The sequence below is a fragment of the Oncorhynchus nerka genome, linkage group LG2 (assembly GCF_034236695.1).
Source record: "Oncorhynchus nerka isolate Pitt River linkage group LG2, Oner_Uvic_2.0, whole genome shotgun sequence".
Lineage (NCBI taxonomy): Eukaryota > Metazoa > Chordata > Actinopteri > Salmoniformes > Salmonidae > Oncorhynchus > Oncorhynchus nerka.
This window is the reverse complement of record NC_088397.1, coordinates 41,122,992-41,149,163: the sequence shown is the minus strand read 5'-3', so window position 1 is coordinate 41,149,163 and position 26,172 is coordinate 41,122,992. Positions and strand designations below refer to the sequence as shown.

General features: G+C 44.2%; 1 protein-coding gene across 1 annotated transcript in view; it reads left to right on the top strand.

Moving 5' to 3' along the window:
* Nucleotides 1–26,172, top strand: part of LOC115135305 (kinesin heavy chain-like) — a 98,355-nt gene that overhangs the window by 30,297 nt on the left and 41,886 nt on the right. Inside the window, exons 9-19 of the mRNA XM_029669862.2 lie at nt 2,956–3,104; nt 3,894–4,126; nt 7,010–7,078; nt 8,888–8,977; nt 9,092–9,211; nt 9,491–9,637; nt 17,551–17,739; nt 21,931–22,048; nt 22,283–22,347; nt 22,557–22,666; nt 24,964–25,065. Coding sequence (XP_029525722.1) covers nt 2,956–3,104; nt 3,894–4,126; nt 7,010–7,078; nt 8,888–8,977; nt 9,092–9,211; nt 9,491–9,637; nt 17,551–17,739; nt 21,931–22,048; nt 22,283–22,347; nt 22,557–22,666; nt 24,964–25,065 — 1,392 coding nt within the window. The remainder of the gene's footprint in view (nt 1–2,955; nt 3,105–3,893; nt 4,127–7,009; nt 7,079–8,887; nt 8,978–9,091; nt 9,212–9,490; nt 9,638–17,550; nt 17,740–21,930; nt 22,049–22,282; nt 22,348–22,556; nt 22,667–24,963; nt 25,066–26,172) is intronic.

Sequence of the window (26,172 nt, the reverse complement as noted above, 5' to 3'; positions counted from 1 at the left end):
TACAATCAGAAATCAGACATCCCTTTCCTACATTTGGGTGCAGCAGGCCAGGTACTGCTATGAGTGCATTATCAGGATAGAGAAACGGACACATGCTCATTGCTCACATGGAGCACTCCAAAGAAGACAACTCAAATGGTTATGAAATTAATCAAAACCTTTTTCTCACAAGTGTAGCAGGTTGTGAACTATGCAAACAACGTTTCCACTCTGAGAATGAGAACAGTAAGCTAATGTAATTAATACATGCATTAACAGAAATTAATGTGACTGGGATCAACGGTACATTTACTAGGCCATATGTGCTTGTGGAATTTATAAAAATAAACAATCAAAGGGCAAATATTCACACAATAAAACAATGAATGCACAACAATTGTCAGGAAACAGCTGATTGCATACATTCTGAAGAGAGATGAGCCATATCTTAGCCACACACCCTTCTCCTTGTCTCATATTTAAAATTATACTCAAGACACATTATCTTTACTCATAGATGCTTATTACTGACAGCCACAACTCAATACTCAACTTGGTATATTGTCACGGGCTACCGAAATTGCGAGCTTCCCAAATAGGCATAGGCCTACCGACTTGATTTGAAACAATCCAGAAAGAAGCTAATGATCGTCTGTGGCTAAGTCATTCTCTCTGGTGAAGTAATTTGATAGATTTTATTTAGAGGAGTAACTATATAATTTTGGCAAAACATCAATATACAGTATATATACAAAGGTATATGGACACTCCTTCAAACTAGTGGATTCGGCTATTTCAGCCATACCCGTTGCTGACAGGTGTATAAAATCGAGCACACAGCCATGCAATCTCCATAGACAGACATTGGAAGACCTCAGTGACTTTCAATGTGGCACTGTCGTAGGATGCCACCTTTCCAACAAGTCAGTTCATCAAATTTCTGCCCAGCTAAATCTGCCCCGTTCAACTGTAAGTGCTGTTATTGTGAAGTGGAAACATCTAGGAACAACAACGGCTCAGCTGCGAAATGGTATGCCACACAACCTCACAGAACAGGACAATCAAGTGCTGAAGTGTTGATGTGTGTAGCGCGTAAAAATAATTTGTCTGAGGTTGCAACACTCACTGCCAAGTTCCAAACTGCCTCTGGAAGCAACATCAGTAGAATAACTGTTTTTTCGAGAGCTTCATGAAATGGGTTTCCATGGCCAAGCAGCCGCACACAAGTGTAAAATCACCATGCGCAATGCCAAGCGTCGGCTGGAGTGAACGGCTTGAACTCTGGAGCAGTGGAAACGCATTCTCTGGAGTGATGAATAACTCTTCACTGTCTGGTAGTCTGACAGACAAATCTGAGTTTGGCAGATGCCAGGAGAACGCTACCTGCCCAAATGCATAGTGCTAACTGTAAAGTTTGGTGGAGGTGGAATAATGATCTGGGGTTGTTTTTCATGGTTTGGCTTGGCCCCTTTAGTTCCAGTGTGCAATGACATTTTAGACGATTCTGTGCTTCCAACTTTGTGGCAACAGTTTGGGGTACAACAATGGTCCAACATCTAGTGGAAAGCATTCCCAGAAGAGTGGAGTCTGTTATAGCAGCAAAGGGGAGACCAACTCCATATCAATTCCCATGAATTTGTAATGAGATGGTCCCGGTCTCCACATACTTTTGGTCATGTAGTTGTCATGACTGTCCTGTGAGCATCCACTAGATGCTGGATGGTTTTGACACCTCCACACCCGGTCATAAATTAAGCAGGAGAGGACTCTCTCTCTCTCTACCCTCCAGTATGTAGATGTCTTAGGCTAGGCTAGATTGACCAAATTAACTGGTTTAATTCAAACTTTTATTCAATGCCTTTGCTTCTGGCTATGCACGCCTTATGGAAGGAACGACACATGCAGGGATGAGACGCCATACATCTCGTCCAATTCTCTCTTTTGCCCATAGGGTGAAATGGCGATAAACTGTCAGCCTGTATGCTCTGCAAACAAAATCATTAAAAAAAGTTAACCTGCTACCGAAACTTAATCACAATGTATATATAATGAGCATGCCCCATTATTGGTTAGAATGAGATTTCATGAATCATGATGTTGTTTGCGATTGGAACCCCGGTCGTCTGATCTAAATGTAAATGTGTTACCAACGCGCCAAACAGCGCTGATGATCAACATTGTTATAGGATACCGATTATATATTTTGAGCACCGACACGTCCAGTAAATACATCGCCATCCAGAGAGATTGACAGGAACCTCTGACTGGATGTAATAACAGCCACCATCTCCCGGATTTTTGTGCTGTATCACCACCATCTCTCTACAACACACACACATCTACTCTAGCCATTACCTGGCAGCATCCCCACTCACACCAGTTTGTGTTTGCCTACGCCGACCCTCTAGCTGAGGTGTTTCAGGCAGCATATACTGTATGTGTTGTTATTGCTACGAGATCTGGGGCAACGATCGGCTCAAACATGAATGGCTTCAGTAGGTTTATTGGCTCCCTAACTTAAATGATTTAATTCTCTGTCATAAACTCCTTCTCAGACTCAGTAAAATCAGACATTTTTGGGAGTTCCAATATGTTCTCTCCTGCCAGTGACGCAACAATGCCAATATGGCGATTTACAGTTACAGTTAGCTGGCGTTTTAATTCATAGTGTTTCCATTCCCCTTTAAACCCGTATAAACACATTGGGCTTATTCTGGACAGATTTAGGCAAGAGTGAATCTATACAATTATAGAATCTGTACCTAAGAACAATGTCATGTCAAACTTACAGAGCCTATCTATACATCACTACATTCTCCTACATCTTTCATCCAACTGAGTCATTACCTATGCGTGTTCCATTGAATCACTAAGGCAATCCAGAAAAATAGAATCCATACAATTACACAATCTCTACCTAACTCATACAGCTTTACGCCTCACTACCATCTCCTCTGTCTCTCTCTATCCCCCCAGAGCTAAGACGATCAGGAACACAGCGTCAGTGAATCTGGAGCTGACGGCAGAACAGTGGAAGAAGAAGTATGAGAAGGAGAAGGAGAAGAACAGGATGATGAAGGAGACGGTACAGAGGCTGGAGTCTGAGCTTAACAGGTGGATGAATGGTGAGACCACCTACGGACACGCACACCGGCACACAGGCACATAGACACTGAGACACACACACAGGCATGCACGAAAAAAACACGCGGCACGAGCAGGCAAACACACACACGAACACACACTCTCAAAGATTAATTGCCTTCTCACCCGGTGTCCTGGAGGCAGATTTCTTTGTGCCTTTATGCTTTATGGATTCTTATATTTCAGTAATCCTCAGAGCACTAGGCTACCTGGGGCGGCAGGTAGCCTAGTGGTTAGAGCATTGGACTGGTAACCGAAAGGTTGCTAAATCAAATCCCTGAGTTGACAAGGTAAGAATCTGTCGTTCTGCCCCTGAACAAGGCAGTTAACCCACTGTTCCTAGGCTGTCATTGTAAATAGGAATTTGTTCTTAACTGACTTGCCTAGTTAAATAAAGGGTAAAGAAAAAAATTAACATATCCTAAGAGGCACATTATATACTGTAGACACACACATACTCAAGACACACATGGACTCATATATTTTAGACTGTAGACACTTTGTCTGCTGCTCCAGATCCACATAAAGAGAGGGACACACACATCGGGCCTCCTTGGCTAGCCCTAAAGAAGATCTCTCACACACACACACACACACACACACACACACACACACACACACACACACACACACACACACACACACACACACACACACACACACACACACACACACACACACACACACACACACACACACGCACCCACCCCTACACCCATACCTCCCCCAATGAGGCCTGTCCTTCTCATGATCCATTGTCCCTCCCTCAGATGAGGAGGACTCAGAGCTGGATCAGTTGTGTCCTGGTGCTGTGCCTCTTGAGTGTCTGATACCCAGAGAAGACAGTCTGGGTCGGCTCCCCAGAGAAGAGAGCTCCTCCTCCGGTCTGAGTCGGCTGCCTAGAGAAGACAGTTCCTCCTCTATAGTGATCAGGATCTCAGAGGAGGAAAGACAGAAGTATGAGGAGGAGATACGCAAGCTCTACAAGCAGCTGGACGACAAGGTGAGGGGGTTCACACACAAAATGTAACATCTATTTGAAGTTGGTGCTTGATGTGACATAAGTGGAGTGTCATTCCCACATAAAAAATACTACAGTTTACTATAGCTCCTCCCACCAGCATCCTCTGGTAAAATACTATACTACATTGTAGTATCCCTCGATCATGTGTAGCACATACTATGGAATTTTGTAGTATACTGTAGAATAATATAGGTTGTCATCAATTGATCATGTATTTTTAGATACGTGTGGTTGGCCTACCTATTTGGCATGTACTGTAGATAGCTAGCTAAGCAAACAACTTGTGTCATTTATCTTGCTTCGTCAGAGATTAGGCTTTTGTTTTGGAAAGAGCTTGACATTGACAAGTATTTGAGTCAAAACTCATTCAGGTAAAGTTCCAGTTTGACTACTGTCATCACCACTAATAGATGTCAAGCAAATCAATCAATGAGATCACTAGCTATCTAGTTCATCCCCTGAAAGTTAGCTTGTTATAGCTTTTCTCAATCATTTAAAAAAAAATGATTTTCAAAATAGAGTTCACAACATGCATTAAAGAACTATGTGTCCTTTTGCTAAACAGTAAATTATTTTTCAATATGTAGTTGCCTTCTCAAAACATAAATACATTAATCAAAGCTATATTATACTGTCAAAATTGCAGGATAGATATTGATGCATCAAAAGAACACAACTGCCTGCAAAAAGATTATTACAGCCATACTTACAGCCGAAGTCGGAAGTTTATATACACTTAGGTTGGAGTCATTAACACTCGTTTTTCAACCACTCCACAAATGTCTTGTTAACAAACTATAGTTTTGGCAAGTCGGTTAGGACATCTACTTTGTGCATGACACAAGTCATTTTTCAGACAGATTATTTCACTTATAATTCACTGTATCACAATTCGAGTGGGTCAGAGGTTTACATACACTTGCTGTTCTGCTATAGATACGTTTCAACACAGATCCCAAAATTGCTTGTACGTGATTGAGAAAAAACATAACTAGCCAAATTGACATGACCTGTCTTTAGCTAGCTAGGTAATTTGAATTGGTCAATCATTCAATGTAGCCTATTATATCTGTCAGCAGCATTAGAAACTCTTAGAAACAATGTTGAAAAGGGGATCGTGTTAGAAAGCTAACTACAAATAAAAGAGTACATTTAGCCAACTGATACTGTGCTACTGGTACTAGTTTGAAAATATTATCAGCTAGCTAGCTAGCTATAAACATTACATGGATAAATACATGGGCAATTGCCACCTCCTGCTGCTGACAGCCAGATCCATAAAAGATAGAACATTAAGACATTATTATGGCTGCTGTCCCTGTACAGGGATAAACATCAGCGGAAATTTCAGAGTGACAACTAATTGTACTCGATACAACTCAAACTTTCATTAAAACACACGTGCAGGGTACTCAATTAAAGCTACACTCGTTGTGAATCTAGCCAACATGTCAGATTTTTAAAATGCTTTTCGGTGAAAGCATGAGAAGCTATTATCTGATAGCATGCAACCCCCCGAAATACCCAAAGGGGACGTAAACAAAAGAATTAGCGTAGCCGGCGCTACACAAAACGCAGAAATAAAATATAAAACATTCATTACCTTTGACGAGCTTCTTTGTTGGCAATCCTATATGTCCCATAAACATCACAATTTGGTCTTTTTTTCGATTAAATCCGTCCATGTATACCCAAAATGTCCATTTATGAAGCCCGTCTGATCCAGGAAAAAGCACCTTTCCAAAACGCAACGTAATTTTTTTAAATTAAAAAAGTTCCCTATAAACTTTGACAAAACACTTCAAACTACTTTTGTAATCCAACTTTAGGTATTAGTAAACGTTAATAATCAATCAAATTGATCACGGGGCGATCTGTATTCAATAGCAGCAGGTCTTGAAATCTTATATTCGATATTCTCTCTTCCAAAACTTCCTCCTGTGTACCCGATTACAGGAAGTGCCTATTCTTCATTTCACCAAGGATTAACTTCAACCCAATTGCCAAGACTGGCGACATCGTGTGGAAGCTGTAGGCATTGTAAACTGGGCCCTATCTATTTTCCCTTGCCATAGACAACACAGAGACTGGCGGAGGGATATTTTTTTGTGTGTTTTTTGTGAACAGTTTTCCTTGTGATTTTGCCTGCTACACACGTTCTGTTATAGTCACAGACATGATTTAACCAGTTTTAGAAACTTCAGAGTGTTTTCTATCCACACATACTAATCATATGCATATACTATATTCCTGGCATGAGTAGCAGGACGTTGAAATTTTGCGCGATTTTTAACAAAAATCTGAAAAAATTCACAGCCTCTTTTAAGAGGTTCCTAAACCACACATAGAGCACCTAGTGAACATTTTCCAACTGTCCAGATTCCTTTTACAACTGTCCCGTTATCTGGTTTTAATGTCCATTCTAGAATGCCCTTCTAGCCAATCAGCAACAAGTATTCAACAATGTTCTGGTATAAAAAAATATAGTAATAGTACAATTTTTTTATTTTACTAGGCAAGTCAGTTAAGAACAAATTCTTATTTTCAATGACGGCCTAGGAACAGTGGGTTAACTGCCTGTTCAGGGGCAGAACGACAGATTTTGTACCTTGTCAGCTCGGGGATTTTGAACTTGCAACCTTTCGGTTACTAGTCCAATGTCTAACCACTACGCTACCCTGCCGCCCCAGGGCAGTAGTATTTTTTCATGTGGGTTGTCTATGTGCATGATGAACTACTTTACCCATAATGCTCTGTATGACATACCTGGTTTTCACTGTGTGTGTGTGTGTGTGTGTGTGTGTGTGTGTGTGTGTGTGTGTGTGTGTGTGTGTGTGTGTGTTTGTTTGTGTGTCTACACAGGATGATGAGATCAACCAGCAGAGTCAGCTGGCGGAGAAGCTGAAGGAGCAGATGCTGGACCAGGAAGAGGTACAACACCCTCCCTCTACTCAGCCCAATGTTCTTCCTCATCTATCTTCCTCTATCCCTCTGTTATTCAGCCCATCTGAGCTCCACTTAGACTGAGTAGTTGGCAGGAGATGATTAATTGACATTTTTGCCAAGCAAAAGAGCGGAAATCTGTGCCAAAAATACTGTCAAATGAAAAATGAATCTGCAGGGTGATTTCATTTCATTTATACTGAACAAAAATATAAACGCAACATGTAAAGTGTTTCATGAGCTGAAATAAAAGATCACAGAAATGTTCTATACACACAAAAAGCTTATTTGTCTCAAATTTTGTGCACTAATTTGCCAAGATAACCCATCCACCAGACAGAAGCTGATTAAACAGCATGGTCATTACCGAGGTGCACCTTGTGCTGGGACAATAAAAGGCCACTCAAAATGTGCAGATAATTCACACTACACAATGCCACAGGTGTCTCAAGTTTTGAGGGAGCGTGCAATTGGCATGCTGACTGCAGGAATGTACACCAGAGCTGATACCAGAGAATGGAATGTTAATTTCTCTACCATAAGCCGCCTCCAATGTTGTTTTAGAGAATTTGGCAGTACGTCCAACTGGCCTCACTACCGCAGACCTCATGTAACCACGCCATCCCAGGACCTCTAATTCCGGCTTCTTCGCCTGCAGGATTGTCTGAGACCAGCCACCCGGACAGCTGATGAAACTATGGATTGCACAAATGCAGAATTTCTGCACAAACTATCAGAAACCATGTCAGGGAATCTGATCTGCGTGCTCATCGGCCTCACCAGGGTATTGACAAGACTGCAGTTCGTTGTCGTAACCTACTTCAGTGGGCAAATGCTCACTTTCAATGGCCACTAGCACGCTGCAGAAGTGTGCACTTCACGGATGAATCCTGGTTTCAACTGTACCAGGCAGATGACAGACAGCAATTAGGGGCTTGTGTGGTCGAGCGGTTTTCTGATGTCAAAGTTGTGAACAGAATGCCCCATTGTGACAGTGGGGTTAAGGCCAGGGATAAGCTACTGACAGCGAACACAAATACATTTTATCAATGGCAATTTGAATGTACAGAGATACCATCATGAACTCCTGAGGCCAATTGTCCTGCCATTCATCCACCACCATCACTTCATGTTTCAGCATGATAATGCACGGCCCCATTTTGCAAGGATCTGTACATAATTCCTGGAAGCTGAAAATCTCCCAGTTCTTCCATGGCTTGCATACTCATCAGACATGTCACCCATTGAGCATGTTTGGGATGCTCTGGATTGACTTGTACGACAGCCTGTTCTAGTTCCCGCCAATATCCAGCAACATCACACAGCCATTGAGGAGGAGTGGGACAACATTCCACAGGCAACAATCAACAGTTTGATCAACTCTTTGCAAAGGAGATGATGCAAATGGTGGTCACACCAGATACTGATTGGTGTTCTGATCCAGGCTCCTACTTTTTTAAAAGTATCAACAGATGCGTATCTGTATTCCCAGTCATGTGAAATCCATAGATTAAGCCTGAATTAATTTATTACAATTTACTGATTTCCTTGAACTGTAACTCAGTAAAACTCTTTGAAATTGTTGCATGCTGCAGTTATTTTTGTTCAGTGTAATTTCATTTGGCAATTGTATTGAAAACTCACGTTGGATAATCTGTCATCACTTTTATTTTATTTCTAATGCTATGGTTATGGTTATTCAGCCTGGGGAACTGGCCCAAATGTTGAGGTGCTATGCTCTAATGAGCTATCGAAGATAAGTGAGTGATGGTTATTGGGTTTTTGTGTAACTCCCAGCTCCTGGTCTCCTCCCATGGGGACAGTGAGAAGGTGTCATCATCAGAGCTGGGCAGACTACAGATGGAGAGTGACATTGCCAAGGCGGAGGTTGGTTGGCCGATTAATTGAGTGATTGATTGAATTTCTTTGACAATTGAATACATATAGAGCCAGTAAATTACAATAATAAAGTCAGTTACTGATTTCACTTGTGGTCTATAGGTGAAGGAGGTTCTACAGGCCTTAGAGGAGCTGGCTGTTAACTACGACGAGAAGAGCCAGGAGGTGGAGGATAAGAGTCTACAGAACAAACTACTGGCTGAGGAACTGGCCAAGAAAATGGTACGTCAGAGGGACGTCCGTCCTTTACGTACATCTGTCCCCATCCGCCCATCCACACAACCAGCAATCCGTCCATCCCTATGTGCATTACTGTAACCTTTTGATAAATCCATCAATCTAAATGTGTATTTCTATACAGTGCCTTTCCTCCATCCATGCATCCATCTATCTACAGTTCTATCTATCATTCTATTCCTTTGGTGATGTGTGTGTCTCAGGGGGATAGGATAAATGAAAAAAGATAAGTCACAGTCTCTTCTTTTTTCTTCCCAACTCCAGGCCCACCTGATGCGAATTGAGGCAGAGCTGTCTCGTCTACAGGAAGTGAGCAGTCATCAGAGGAAACGCATCGCTGAGGTTCTCAACGGCCTAATGAGGGACCTCTCTGAGTTTAGTGCCATTGTAGGCAACAAAGACATCAAACTGGTCAGTACTTTACTTTAGTTGTAAAAAGATGATTTCTGAGTTGACTTCACTTTGCTTGATTGTTGATTCTTGATACCTGACTTTTACTTAACAAAAAGGACATCAAACTGGTACGTCTGCTACAGTGGAGGCTGCTGAGGGGAGAACAGCTCATAATAATGGCCAGAATGAAGCAAATGGAATCAAACACCTGGAAACCATGTGTTTGATACCATTCCACCGATTCCACTCAAGTCATTACCACAAGCCCATTCTCCCCAATTAAGGTGACACCAACTTCCTGTGGTCTGCTATTACCAAGACTACACTTTTTTTTTTAAATAGGCAAGTCAGTTAAGAGCAAATTCTTATCTACAATGACGGCCACAGTTAACTGCCTTGTTCAGGGGCAGAACAAAAATTGTTAACCATGTCAGCTCAGGAATTTGATCTTGCAACCTTTTCGGTTACTGGCCCAACACAGTAACCACTAGGCACCTTCATAGAAGTTGTAATGAATTTCCTCCTCCTCCTCCGAAGAGGAGAGGCGAAACGGATCTGAGGACCAATATGCGTCGTGGTAAGTGTCCATGGTTCTTTTTAATGCGTTAAGGTACACATGAACAACTGACTACAAAAAACAAGAAATGTGAAAACTCAAAACAGTCCTATCTGGTGCAAACACAGAGACAGGAACAATCACCCACAAACACACAGTGAAACCCAGGCTACCTAAGTATGATTCTCAATCAGAGACAACTAATGACACCTGCCTCTGATTGAGAACCATACTAGGCCGAAACATAGAAATTCCCAAAACCTAGAAAAACAAACATAGACTGCCCACCCAACTCACGCCCTGACCATACTAAATAAATACAAAACAAAGGAAATAAAGGTCAGAACGTGACAGTACCCCCACCCCAAAGGTGCGGACTCCGGCCACAAAACCTTGACCTATAGGGGAGGGTCTGGGTGGGCGTCTGTCCGCGGTGGCGGCTCTGGCGCGGGACGTGGACCCCACTTCACCATTGTCTTAGTCCGCTTTATTGTCCGCCTCCGTGGCTTTCTAACCATGACCACCCCTCTCAATGACCACACTGGACAGAGGGGCGAAAGATCGGGACAGAGGGGCGGAAGCTCTGGGCAGAGGGGCAGAAGCTCTGGGCAGAGGGGCAGAAGCTCTGGGCAGAGGGGCTCCGGCAGCTCGGGACAGAGGGGCAGCAGCTCGGGACAGAGGGGCAGCTCGGGACAGAGGGGCAGGGGCTCTGGCGCCTCTGGGCTGAGGGACTCTGGCACCTCAGACTCCGGCAGCAGCGCCGGACAGGCGGGAGACTCCGGCAGCAGCGCCGGACAGGCGGGAGACTCCGGCAGCAGCGCCGGACAGGCGGGAGACTCCGGCAGCAGCGCCGGACAGGCGGGAGACTCCGGCAGCAGCGCCGGACAGGCGGCAGCAGCTCCGGACAGGCGGGAGAGCTGGAGAGGAGGAAGGCTCTGTAGGCCTGATGCGTGGTGCTGGCACTGGTGGTACTATGCCGAGGACACGCACAGGAAGCCTGGTGCGGGGAGCTGCCACCGGAGGGCTGGTGTGTGGAGGTGGTGACGGATAGACCGGACCGTGAAGGCGTACTGGAGATCTTGAGAGCAGGGCTGGCACCAACCGCCCTGGCTGGATCTTCAGTCTAGCCCGGCAGATGTGAGGAGCTGAGATGTAGCGTACTGGGCTAAGCACGCGTACTGGGGACACCGTGCGTTCCACCGCATAGCACGGTGCCTGACCAGTACCACGCCCGCCACGGTTAGCACTGCTAGGTGCACTGTAGCGCTGAGCTGGCACAGGACATGCAAGGCTAGGGAGGTGCACAGGAGGCCTGGTGCGTGAGGCTTGCACCATCTTCACCAGCCGACTAGCACGCACCTCAGGACGAGTATGGAGAGCTGACCCAGGTGTCATCAAATCCTCGACACGCTCCGTCGGGCGAATTCCGTGTCTCATGCACCAACACAGCAACTCCCTCTTACCTCTCTCCTCCAATCTCCCCATTAACTCCTTCGCAGTCTCTGCTTCGCTCACCTCCAACACCAGCTCTGGTTCTGAGCTCCTCCTTGGCTCCTCACGATAAGCGGGGGGAGTTGGCTCAGGTCTGACTCCTGACTCTGCCACACTCCCCCTGTGCCCCCCCAAGAAATTTTTGGGTCTGACTCTCGGGCTTCCGTCCGCGCCGCCGTGCTTGCTTCGCCAACCTCATTCTCCTGTAACCTTCCGCGCACTGCTCCATCGAATCCCAGGCGGGCTCCGGCACTCTCCCTGGGTCGACCGCCCACCTGTCTATTTCCTCCCAAGTAGTATAGTCCATGTTCTCCAAGTAGTGCAGCCTCTCCCACTGCTGCTGCTGCTGTTGCTGCTGCTGCTGCTGCCTCTGTTGCTTCTCCTGCTGCTGCGGTTGCTCCTGCTGCCTTTCACCACGCCGCTTGGTCCTGTTGTGGTGGGTGATTCTGTAATGAATTTCCTCCTCCTCCTCCGAAGAGGAGAGGCGAAACGGATCTGAGGACCAATATGCGTCGTGGTAAGTGTCCATGGTTCTTTTAATGCGTTAAGGTACACATGAACAACTGACTACAAAAAACAAGAAATGTGAAAACTCAAAACAGTCCTATCTGGTGCAAACACAGAGACAGGAACAATCACCCACAAACACACAGTGAAACCCAGGCTACCTAAGTATGATTCTCAATCAGAGACAACTAATGACACCTGCCTCTGATTGAGAACCATACTAGGCCGAAACATAGAAATTCCCAAAACCTAGAAAAACAAACATAGACTGCCCACCCAACTCACGCCCTGACCATACTAAATAAATACAAAACAAAGGAAATAAAGGTCAGAACGTGACAGTACCCCCAAAGGTGCGGACTCCGGCCACAAAACCTTGACCTATAGGGGAGGATCTGGGTGGGCGTCTGTCCGCGGTGGCGGCTCTGGCGCGGGACGTGGACCCCACTTCACCATTGTCTTAGTCCGCTTTATTGTCCGCCTCCGTGGCTTTCTAACCATGACCACCCCTCTCAATGACCACACTGGACAGAGGGGCGAAAGCTCGGGACAGAGGGGCGGAAGCTCTGGGCAGAGGGGCAGAAGCTCTGGGCAGAGGGGCAGAAGCTCTGGGCAGAGGGGCAGAAGCTCTGGGCAGAGGGGCTCCGGCAGCTCGGGACAGAGGGGCAGCAGCTCGGGACAGAGGGGCAGCTCGGGACAGAGGGGCAGGGGCTCTGGCGCCTCTGGGCTGAGGGACTCTGGCACCTCAGACTCCGGCAGCAGCGCCGGACAGGCGGGAGACTCCGGCAGCAGCGCCGGACAGGCGGGAGACTCCGGCAGCAGCGCCGGACAGGCGGGAGACTCCGGCAGCAGCGCCGGACAGGCGGGAGACTCCGGCAGCGCTGGAGAGGAGGAAGGCTCTGTAGGCCTGATGCGTGGTGCTGGCACTGGTGGTACTATGCCGAGGACACGCACAGGAAGCCTGGTGCGGGGAGCTGCCACCGGAGGGCTGGTGTGTGGAGGTGGTGACGGATAGACCGGACCGTGAAGGCGTACTGGAGATCTTGAGAGCAGGGCTGGCACCAACCGCCCTGGCTGGATCTTCAGTCTAGCCCGGCAGATGTGAGGAGCTGAGATGTAGCGTACTGGGCTAAGCACGCGTACTGGGGACACCGTGCGTTCCACCGCATAGCACGGTGCCTGACCAGTACCACGCCCGCCACGGTTAGCACTGCTAGGCGCACTGTAGCGCTGAGCTGGCACAGGACATGCAAGGCTAGGGAGGTGCACAGGAGGCCTGGTGCGTGAGGCTGGCACCATCTTCACCAGCCGACTAGCACGCACCTCAGGACGAGTATGGAGAGCTGACCCAGGTGTCATCAAATCCTCGACACGCTCCGTCGGGCGAATTCCGTGTCTCATGCACCAACACAGCAACTCCCTCTTACCTCTCTCCTCCAATCTCCCCATTAACTCCTTCGCAGTCTCTGCTTCGCTCACCTCCAACACCAGCTCTGGTTCTGAGCTCCTCCTTGGCTCCTCACGATAAGCGGGGGGAGTTGGCTCAGGTCTGACTCCTGACTCTGCCACACTCCCCCTGTGCCCCCCCCCAAGACATTTTTGGGTCTGACTCTCGGGCTTCCGTCCGCGCCGCCGTGCTTGCTTCGCCAACCTCATTCTCCTGTAACCTTCCGCGCACTGCTCCATCGAATCCCAGGCGGGCTCCGGCACTCTCCCTGGGTCGACCGCCCACCTGTCTATTTCCTCCCAAGTAGTATAGTCCATGTTCTCCAAGTAGTGCAGCCTCTCCCACTGCTGCTGCTGCTGTTGCTGCTGCTGCTGCTGCCTCTGTTGCTTCTCCTGCTGCTGCGGTTGCTCCTGCTGCCTTTCACCACGCCGCTTGGTCCTGTTGTGGTGGGTGATTCTGTAATGAATTTCCTCCTCCTCCTCCGAAGAGGAGAGGCGAAACGGATCTGAGGACCAATATGAGTCGTGGTAAGTGTCCATGGTTCTTTTTAATGCGTTAAGGTACACATGAACAACTGACTACAAAAAACAAGAAATGTGAAAACTCAAAACAGTCCTATCTGGTGCAAACACAGAGACAGGAACAATCACCCACAAACACACAGTGAAACCCAGGCTACCTAAGTATGATTCTCAATCAGAGACAACTAATGACACCTGCCTCTGATTGAGAACCATACTAGGCCGAAACATAGAAATTCCCAAAACCTAGAAAAACAAACATAGACTGCCCACCCAACTCACGCCCTGACCATACTAAATAAATACAAAACAAAGGAAATAAAGGTCAGAACGTGACAGAAGTAAAGGTACCTGAAAGAACAATTTGGGTTGCCGTACAGGCAGAACCTTTCCCGCTGAAAAAGGTTCCCCTTCTGAAAAGGGTATTTTTAATAATGTAATGTAGAGGTGGCAGCCTATCAGACTGAAGGTCTAGCTTATTGGAGGTTTGGCATTCAGATATTTTTTTTGGTCACCCTTTAGCTTAAATGTCATTCCTGTTCATCATGTTAAGTTTGGGCAAATTAAAATGTTTCTTGGGTATTTTTTACAGTATATATTCTAATATAATATTAACATTGCTGATTACATACAGTAATAAAGGGGTAACTTTGGGATTTGCAAAGGCTTTTGAGGGGATCATACACCTCTGTTAGCTTAATTGAAACGACAAAACTGTCAGAGTTCAACCTTAACGTCTAATGGCAGTACAACCTAAGAGTAATGACATTTGCTCTAACAGGTGGCCCAAAAAATATCTATATTTTTATTTGATTTAACCAGGCGAGTCAGTTAAGAACAAATTCTTATTTACAATGACAGCCTCCCGGGGAACAGTGGGTTAACTGCCTTGTTCAGGGACAGAACAACATATTTTTACCTTGTCAGCTCAGGGATTCAATCTAGCAACCTTTCGGTTACTGACCCAACGCACTAACCACTAGGCCAACTGCCGCACCTATCTTAAAGCCACGCCACTACTAAGCCACGCCTCCACTCCAGGGCTCCACCAGGAACCCGTTCCTACATTGAACCATTCAAGTTTCCTCTATGAACCCCTCAACTAACTGAAGGTGCGAATATGAACCATTGACTAGCAATGGTTGCTTAAGGAATTCCAGGGGTTCCACGAGGATCACCAGGGTTCCTTGAGTCACCAATAATTCTAAGCGTGTACACTTGTATAAAAAATAGGAGTGCTGATCTAGACTCTAAACACTCTCCTAGAACACTGGAGGTCGAGGCTAGGTTCCCCAGTCCATATACAGTGGCAAGAAAAAGTATGTGAATAAATTGGTTTAATCTGATAATTAATCTAAGTCACAACAATAGACAAATATGGTGTGCTTAAACTAATAACACACATATTAACACACTTTTCTTGTCTATATTGAATACATCATTTAAACATTCACAGTGTAGGTAGGAAAAAGTATGTGAACCCCTAGGCTAATGGCTTCTCCAAAAGCTAATTGGAGTCAGGAGTCAGCTAACCTGGAATTCAATCAATGAGACGAGATTGGAGATGTCGGTTAGAGCTGCCTTGACCTATAAAAAACACTCACAATATTTGAGTTTGCTATTCACAAGAAGCATTGCCTGATGGGAACCATGCCTCGAGAAGAGATCTCAGACCTTCGATTAAGAATTGTTGACTTGCATGAAGCTGGAAAGGGTTACAAAAGTATCTCTAAAAGCCTTGATGTTCATCAGTCCACGGTAAGACAAATTGTTTATACATGGAGAAAGTTCAGCACTGTTGCTACTCTCCCTAGGATTGGCCGACCTGCAAAGATGACTGCAAGAGCACAGCGCAGAAAGCTCAATGAAGTTATGTGTCAGCTAAAGACTTACAGAAATCTCTGGAACATGCTAAACATCTCTGTTGACGAGTCTACGATACGTAAAACACTAAACAAGAATGGTGTTCATGGGAGGACACCACGGAGGACACTGCTGTCCATAAAAAACATTGCTGCACATCTGAAGTTTGCAAAAGTGCACCTGGATGTTTCACAACGCTACTGGCAAAATATTTTGTTGACAGATGAAACTACAGTTGAGTTGTTCGGAAGGAACACACAACATTATGTGTGGAGAAAAAAAGCCACAGCACACCAACATCAAAACTTCATCCCAACTGTAAAGTATGGTGGAGGGAGCATCATGGTTTGGGGCTGCTTTGCTGCCTCAGGGCTTGGACAGCTTGCTATCATCGACAGAAAAATGTATTCCCAATTTTATCAAGACATTTTGCAGGAGAATGTTAGGCTATCTGTCCGCCAATTGAAGCTCAACAGAAGATGGGTGAATCAACAGGACAATGACCCAAAATACAGAAATAAATAAACAGAATGGCTTCAACAGCAGAACATACGCATTCTGGAGTGGCCCAGTCAGAGTCCTGACCTCAACCCGATTGAGATGCTGTGGCATGACCTCAAGAGAGCACTTCACACCAGACGTCCCAAGAATATTGCTGAACTGAAACGTAATGTAAAGAGGAAGGGTCCAAAATTCCTCCTGACCATTGTGCAGTTCTGATCCACAGCTACAGAAAACATTTGGTTGAGGTTATTGCTTTCAAAGGAGGGTCAACCAGTTATTAAATCCAAGAGTACTTTTCCCACCCTGCACTGTGAATGTTTACACGGTGTGTTCAACAAAGACATGAAAACGCATAATTGTTTGTGTTATTAGGTTAAGCAGACTGTGTTTGTCTATTGTTGTGACCTAGATGAAGATCAGATCAAATGTTATGACCAATTTATGCAGAAACCCAGGTACTTCCAAAGGGTTCACATACCTTTTCTTGCCACTGTATCTTAGTCATTGTGATCTAAAAGGCAAACGTGATCCAGTCATCACTCCCGATATACTTTCTGAATACAGGCCCAGATAGGCACAGCTATCTCTCATTTTATGATTTTAAGAGTTCATCTTTTTCTAGTATTAAAAACATTACTTTGAAGTTTCACTCCATAAGGCCCTCAGCGGAAGTACAGCATGCCAGTTGTCAAGGAGATAGAGCAGAGTTTTCTGTCAACAACATCATCGTTGTCATATTTAGATGGTAATTGATGTGGCGTTTGCTAAATGATCTGTAATATAATGGATGTTTGCTTTTACAAATAAACGGCAGAGGTTTTTCTCTTTGCCTCATTCTCTTTCTTTCTGTCTTCCGTTTTCTTTCTTTCTTACTTTCATTTGCTCTCTCCTACTCTCTGTTCAGCTCTTTATCTCCTTTTTCTGTCTCTCAAATTCAAAAGGCCTTATTGGCGTGGAAAAGTGTAACCATATACATTGCCAAAGCAAACAAATAGGAACATATTGAATCAATGATAATGGTAATCTTTGTCTCTTCCCCCAGCCGATGGAAATAACGGGTGCGATCGAGGAGGAGTTTACGGTGGCCCGTCTCTACATCAGTAAGATCAAGTCGGAGGTCAAGTCCATGGTGAAACGCTGTCGTCAGCTGGAGAACCTTCAGATGGAGTGTCATAGGAAGATGGAGGAGACAGGAAGAGAGCTGTCCTCCTGCCAACTCCTCATCTCACAGGTCAGGGACAGGGCATACTCAGAGTACATTTTAGTATGCAGAAGAATCAAGGGTATACTAGAAGTACATTTGAATACGTTTATTTCCAAAACGCTATTTCCACAAAAAAAACATATATTTGTGTTTTTTTCACTAGAAATGATTGCTAATGTGTCATGTCTTGTGGGGTATGAATGGGTGTCAATGCCTCTCACAAATGCAAGTAGTGTTGAAGTCAGTCTCTCCTCCACTTTGAGCCATTAGAGATTGACATGCATATTATTCATGTTAACTCTCTGTGTACATCCAAGGGGCCATCTGTGCTGCCCTGTTTGGAGCCAAATGCACATTTCTTTGTGGCACCTGAACACACGACTGAACAGTAGTCCAGGTGGGACAAACTAGGGCCTGGAGGACCTGCCTTGTTGATAGTGCTGTTACGAGAGCAGAGTACCACTTTATTATGGACAGACTTCTCCCCACCTTAGCTACTGTTGTATCAATATGTTTTGACCATGACAGTTTACAATCCAGGGATACTCCAAGCAGTTTAATCACCTCAACTTGCTCAATTTCCACATTATTCATTATAAGATTTACAGTAGTTGAGGTTTAGGGTTTAGTGAATGATTTGTCCCAAATACAATGCTTTTAGATTTTTGAAATACTAATTTATTCCTTGCCACCCATCCTGAAACTAACTGCAGCTCTTTGTTAAGTGCAGTCATTTCAGTCTCTGTAGTATCTGACGTGTATAGTGTTGAGTCATCCGCATACAGAAACACACTGGCTTTACTCCAAGCCAGTTGCATGTTGTTAGTAAAGATTGAAAAAATTAAGGGACCTAGACAGCTGCTCTGTGGAATTCCTGATTCTACCTGGATTATCTTGGAGAGGCTTCCATTAAAGAACACCCTTTGTGTTTTGTGTGATGGAGGTGAGGGATGGGCAACACAAAAAAATCATAACTCATCAGGAGGGGCCACAGTGGCTCAGAGGTCTGCATCCCACATCCATCTCCACGTATGCAGTCAGAGCCGGCCTTTTGGGGGCCCTAAGTGAAGATTTGTTGGAGGGGCCCATCCAACTTGCTAGCAAAAGAAGATCCTAAAATGTTATAACATTATAACTCATTTCCTGAAATTCTACACATTTTGCCTTAGGTTGGAGAGAACTGTTTGCAGTTTTTCATATGATATCTGAGTGAGAGTGACTTTTGACCGGTTGCAGGCCTACAAAAGGGGGGCCGCGGGCTGCATGCGGCCCGCCAGTTACCCACCCCTGATGTAGGCTAATCTTTGTACTGTAGTTGCTGCCATAGCATAGCCACCAGCCAGAGTTGCTGAAAAAACACCACTACTGACTGCCTGTCTGCCTCGTGCCTAGCCAATGTTTGCAATGATGATGAAAACATAACATTAAATTGCTAATTAGACTTTGTGTCTGTGTCTTGCTTGTGTTTGATATGCTTCCTAAATGGCTGCATGTAACTTCCCATTTGAGTTTAACATTAAGGAAAAAAACTCTGTGAGTATGTACAAACATGTTGAGCATACTCTCCATAGCCGATGTGAGCAAGACCTTTAAAAAGGTCAACATTCACAAGGCCACCGGATCAGACCAGGGGTGTACTCAGAGCATGCGCGAACCAATCGCACTCCACACTGCCCTTTCCCAACTGGACTAAAGGAACACCTACAGTTCAAGTCAGAAGTTTATATACACTTCGGTTGGAGTCATTTAAAAACTCGTTTTTCAACCACTCCACAAATTTATTGTTAACAAACTATAGATTTTGCAAGTCGGTTAGGACATCTACTTTGTGCATGACACAAGTAATTTTTCCAACAATTGTTTACAGACAGATAATTTGTCACACTTTCCTCCGAAGTCGGTCCCTCTCCTTGTTCGGGCGGTGTTTGGCGATCGACGTCACCGACCTTCTAGCCATCACTGATCCATTGGTTTTGTCTTGTCTTCCGTCACACCTGGTTCCAATTCCATCAATTACATGTTGTGTATTTAACCCTCTGTTTCCCCTCATGTCCTTGTTGGAAAATTGTTTTGTTTGTATGTGATGTGCATGTTAGTGTTGGTGTGCGGCAGGTTTTTGTACCCACTTGTTATTTTGTACATTTTGGTTGTTTTGGAGTTTTGTCAGCATTTATTAAACAACTCCGTTTATACCAGGTTCGTTCTCCTGCGCCTGACTTCCCTGCCACCAACACACACCCCTTACATAATTGCACTTATAATTCACTGTATCACAATTCCAGTGGGTCAGAAGTTTACATACACTAAGTTGACTGTGCCTTTAAACAGCTTGGAAAATTCCAGAAAATTATGTCATGGCTTACAAGCTTTTGATAGGCTAATTGACATCATTTGAGGTGTACCTGTGGATATATTTCAAGGCCTACCTTCAAACTCAGTGCCTCTTTGCTTGACATAATGGGAAAATCAAAATAAATCATACAAACCTCAGAAAAGAAATGTATACCTCCACAAGTCTGTTTTTTTATTTCGTTTTTATTTCACCTTTATTTAACCAGGTAGGAGAGTTGAGAAAGTTCTCATTTACAACTGCGACCTGGCCAAGATAAAACAAAGCAGTGCGACAAAAACAACACAGAGTTACACATGGAATAAACAAACATACAGTCAATAATACAATAGAAAAATTATATATACAGTGTGTGCAAATGAGGTAGGATAAATCCTGTTAGGGCTCATGCGAATTTTCGCAGCTTTTTGTTAAAAATCGCGCAACATTTCAGCGCCCTGCTACTCATGCCAGGAATATAGTATATGCATATGATTAGTATGTGTGGATAGAAAACACTCAGACGTTTCTAAAACTGGTTAAATCACGGCTGTGACTATAACAGAACGTGCGTTTCATCGAAAAGTGGAGGAAAATCTGATCACTGAAAATGGAAAAATATATCCATGCGCCACTTCAAACAATTGATAAAGGTGAACCACATTAAATGGGGCCGAGGTTGCAATACCTACAGCTTCCAAACGATGTCAACAGTCTTGTCATTTGCCTAGGATTTTTTTCTTGGATATTTTGGTTGAGATTTACCCGGACATTATTTCCAGACGTACAGCTATAGAATATACATCGCCTCGTGATCAATTTGATCGCTTATTAACGTTTACTAATACCTAAAGTTGCATTACAAAAGTATTTTGAGGTGTTTTGTGAAAGTTTATCATCGACTTTTTTAATTTTAAAAAATGACGTTGCGTTATCAAACTCAGTTTTTTCCTTGATTACACAGTCTTCATAGATCGATATCTAGGCTATATATGGACCGATTTAATCGAAAAAAAGACCCAATAGTGATGTTTATGGGACATCTAGGAGTGCTCGTCAAAGGTAATGAATGTTTTATATTTTATTTCTGCGTTTTGGGTAGAGCCGGCTACCGCAAAATCTGTCGTTTTAAGTGGCGTTGTAGTACTTTGGGGGTGCCTGCTATCAGATAATAGCTTCTCATGCTTTCGCCGAAAAGCATTTTACAAATCTGACTCAGTAGCTAGATTCACAACGAGTGTAGCTTTAATTCAGTACCTTGTATGTGTATTTTAATGAAAGTTTGAGTTTTATCAAAAACTATATGTGGCGCACTTGAAATTTCCGCTGATTTAATCCCCACAGCGGGAGCTAGTCCCTAACAAGATAAGGGAGGTAAGGCAATAAATAGGCCATAGTGGCAAAATAATTACAATATAGCAATTAACACTGGAGTGATAGATGTGCAGAAGATGAGTTTGCAAATAGAGATACTGAGGTGCAAAGGAGCAAAATAAAATAAATAACAGTATGGGGATGAGGTAGTTGGATATGCTATAAACAAATACTCTACATGTCAACCCCATGCCGTGATTAGACAGTGAAAACACACCAATCTTTTATAAGTTCTTTAAACAATCCAAGGTAATTTACCAACATTTCTGAAAATGGATATATAGCATTTGGGAATGAAACTCTTCATTTAGTCTGAGTGCACCTTTCAGCTTATTCTGGAGCGCTTAGTCATTCAAGTGGAAAGCTAATTTGCTCTGATGCCAGATGTGTGGATGTTACCTTATGCTTTCATTCAAGTATCTTCCTGCACCTCATCATCTTGTTTAGGGTGTGAGGTTGATTCTCATTGGTCATAACATTGGTTGTATCATTGATTGTGTTTTATGTGTGTGCAGCATGAGGCGAAGATCCACTCCCTGACAGAGTACATGCAGAACATAGAGCTGAAGAATAGACAGCTGGAGGATAACTATGACTCTCTGAGTGAAGAGCTGGCCAAACTCCATGCCCAAGGTAAATTTGACATCCCAATGACTACAACATAATGCAGTGCAGTGTTAAACTGAGTTTTAAACTCCAGGTGCAAAGTAAAACTTCTGGCCCAGGGTACATGACTCAATGACGGACACTACAATTAGTGCAACACTGTGTATGCATTCCAGCGACGCTGAAATGACGAGTGAAATGACAGTAAAGTGACTTGTTTGTAGGCATACGCTGAAATGCAAATATTTGTGTGCGTTTCAGAGAGCATGTCAGAGGTGACAAAGGGAGAGAACCAGGCGGACATCGAAGAGTCTGCTGATGTTAAGGTAACTATGCTTACTGACTATGTGGTGGAAATTATAAAATTATCATTATTCAATGTATTTTGTGTTTTAAACGCTGTGTGTATGTGTGTGTGTGTGTGTGTGTGTGTGTGTGTGTGTGCGTGCGTGCATGCGTGTGTGTGTGTGTATGCATGTCTGTCTCCCTGTGTTTGTGTGTGAGTGCTAACTGTCTGTTTCTCTCCCTATTTAAGAGGGCTCTGGTGCAGCAGATGGAGTCTCACCGTGAGACGCACCACAAGCAACTGGGACGTCTCCGAGACGACATCAACGAGAAACAGAAGATCATTGACGACCTCACTGAGTCAGTACCTCTCTCCCCTCCATAACCCTCTATCCCCCTCTCCCCCTCTCCTCAGATATCCGTTTGTCACTCTCTCAACCTTCATCTCCCTTTCACTGAGTAAGTACCTTCCTCTCCTCCTCTCTCTCATCATCTTCTTCTCTTGCTCCCGTTCCCTCTTGTCGTGACGTGATTATCATTAACCTGATGACTGTTATTTATTGAATCAATTAACTATGTTTAATTTTTACTAAATTAAATTGATCATGTAACAATTAAGTAATTTGTGGCACCACGGGAAAGTTGTTTAACAAGTTACTATCTCCCGACTTAAACTCTAAAGATATATAGATATCGCTTACATCAATCATTACCTCATCAGTCTCATTCCGAATGTCGCATACATCAACACACAAATTGGCTTAATTATTTATTTACTAACTAACTAAATAGTAACACAGTAGACACATACACATTTACATGAAATAAAAGTCCCTAGTGGACTGACACGATATGACGGCTTGTTATACAATGGAAAGGGGGTGGGGAAAGATAAAGAGAGACAGAGACAAAGAGAGTCAACTTATCGTAAATACATTTGGAAACTACGCTTCAAGTAACCAGAATACTTAGCACCCTAACCACCGCTCATTCGGATAAGAAATGCCATATACTGTATTTATGCGTAGATGTCTTTCTCTGTTGTCTCTCTGTTGAAACCAATTGATCCGTCTATGGGTAGCGGCTCGCTGTGAGGCTCTTATTGTCCACCTAAGGTCACAATGTCCTTCTTCTTTGTAGAGCTTCTCTGTTAGTAGAGTGTTTGTTGGAACTGAGACTTCAGCTGCAGACTGTGAACGTTTTTGGTCTCCTAGGTGAGGTTATCCTCTTTTCTAGTGTTGAGGTTGAGAGCTTCAGTTTCTCACTATTTCAACGTGTAGACTAAAGTCTCACATCTTTTGGAATCAATGGTTGATTATTCAAGGTTCAGCTCCCAACCACTTTACATGCCAGTAGTAACCCGGCAATGTACGGGTATCACCATTTTCTGCCGGGTAGCCACCGCTCCACGCTGTCTGGTCTTGTAGTTTTAACCATTCGTGACGTGGAGAAAAAAATTTTGGTTGGCAAGAGTCTCTCAGTAACAAAGGAGTTTCAAGGAAGAGAAAGTTCATTCTCTCTAAATGTACGACCCAGTGTTAAGGTGTCAAGACCGGCACAGCCCCCCCCCCCCTTCTGTGGGAGACAGGGGGTCTGACTATGTTAAAGCATTTGCCTAGCTGATGGGTCCTTTGTTCCACTGTCAGGAGAGCCTTGACACTTCCCTCCTCTCCCCCTCTCTCCCTTTGATTCCCTCTCATTGTCATTCTCTACTCTACCTCACAGTGTCACCTCACTACATAGCCTGCAAAATGTACTGCTTTGTGTGACGACCTCTGTGAATCAGTACTTTCATCTCCTTCTTACTGTCAGCCTCTACCCTTGTCATGCTCTGTCACGCTATGTATCTGTACTGTTGTCCTCTCTCCCTCTCTCCTCCCTCCCATTGCTCTCTCATTGTCATTCTACCTAACCTGACTCACAACCTTACCTCCATCTGTAGATTTCTGTGCTAGTGTGCTGGTTACAAAGATCATTGACGACCTCGCTGAGCCAGTACCGACCTCTCCCTCTCTTTGTTATGCTCACAGTGTTACCTCAGTCACAAGATAGCAGCTGTGCTGCTGTGTGACGCCCTCCCTGTCAGTACCTTTATTTTGTTATTCTATACCCTACCTGTTATCCAACCAACATAGCATCTGCCTGCATATTTTAACACGCCTATTTTAACAACGCACCACATGTTGAAAAATCACCTATATAATCTCTAAATGTCTACCCAGAATCTCAGCCTCAGCCTTATACTTTCCTATCCCATTTTATTGTAAGAGCATAGCAAGTGTATATCTATTCCACAGATTTATATATTCATTATATACATTTTAGACATAAAATCCAACATTTTGTCCCATTTATGACCATTTCATGACCATTTTGGAAGTAAATGTACTTCAATTGTTGTTAAGTTAACCCCCTAGAAGTGTATTAACATCAGATTGTTCCTTACAGCATCTACGCTCTCTGTCTTTGCCCTCTCTCCACCCTCATTTTCACCCTCCTCTCCTGTCTATCAGTCATAACCAGAACCATTTCCTCATAAAATGGGATCTAAACGTATGACATTTGTGGTAAAGTTAACCCTCTGGCATTCTAGACTAGGAAGGCTACACCAAACTGTTTCTCATATATTGTCCTCCCTCCTCTTCTGTCCTGATCAGTCGTAACCATCGTCTTCATCTGGAGTTGGAGCGGCTGAGGAGCGACTTTGACCGTCTTAGGAGTCAGGAGCACCACAAGACACTGCAACTGGAGGAGCTGACGTAAGTCACACACACCGTCTCAGGAGTCAGATGACCCTGCAACTGTAGGAGCTGACGTGAGTCTCTTTTAGACCATCTCAATTCACTCCATACACTTTTATACTGGAGCCATATAGGGTTCGTCGGTTTGTCCCCATAGGCAAACCCTTTTTTGTGCTAGGTAGAACCATTTGGAGATGGTTGCGCCCTCTTGACAAAAGTGGTGGTATTGTTGTTCCATGTCAAGTCCTCGGTGATGTGGACGCCGAGGAACTTAAAACTGCTGACTCTCTCTACTGCATTGGATCAGGGCACGTTCCTTCCTCTGCTTCCTGAAGTCAACAATCAACTCCTGTGTTTTGCTGATGTTGAGGGAGAGGTTGTTTTTCATGTACCACAATGCCATTTCACTTACCACCTCCTTATAGGCTGACACTACACTCGTAGAAAAAAATATGCCCAGAGGATAGAAATGACGAGCGGCACAGCCAGGACAAATATAATTTGATTTGTCCCTTTTCTTCTTCTCCTACATATTCTGCTCTGTTTGAACTCCTCTCACTCTCTCATTGGTGTGCTAACACTAAGTCATAGGTGCACTCTTTAAAAAAAATTCATAACTAGAACTATACAGCGTTCTTCGGTTTGTCCCCATAGGGGCACCCTTTTTCGTGCTGCGTAGAACTCTTCTATCTAGAACCCTATATGTAAGGTTCTTCAAAGAACCCCTGTATATGATTCTGCCTAGAATACTCTAGGAAAGGTTCTTCCTGGAACCCTCTATGAAGGGTTCTACCAATAACCATTTTATCTTTGGAGGGTTCTTCCTAGAACGGGTAGAATCCACCTTCCTTATTTGCCTTTTAAAATGTAAATATTTACGGCAATACATTACGTAGTTATAGGGCATAGTTATAACCTAGTTATAACCTAAAACAGTGGTGTTAGGAATCTCTTGGTTTACATCACGCCTGCAAGTCACATTATGCTGGCTTGCAAGGTGATATGTAATTCCTATTGGAATCCAGCAAGAGTTAGGACAGCCGACAAGTGGAATTGTTAATCACACCCAACCTGCTTTCAGAATGACTACTAGGGTCGGGAAGATTAAATACTGACATTACCTCA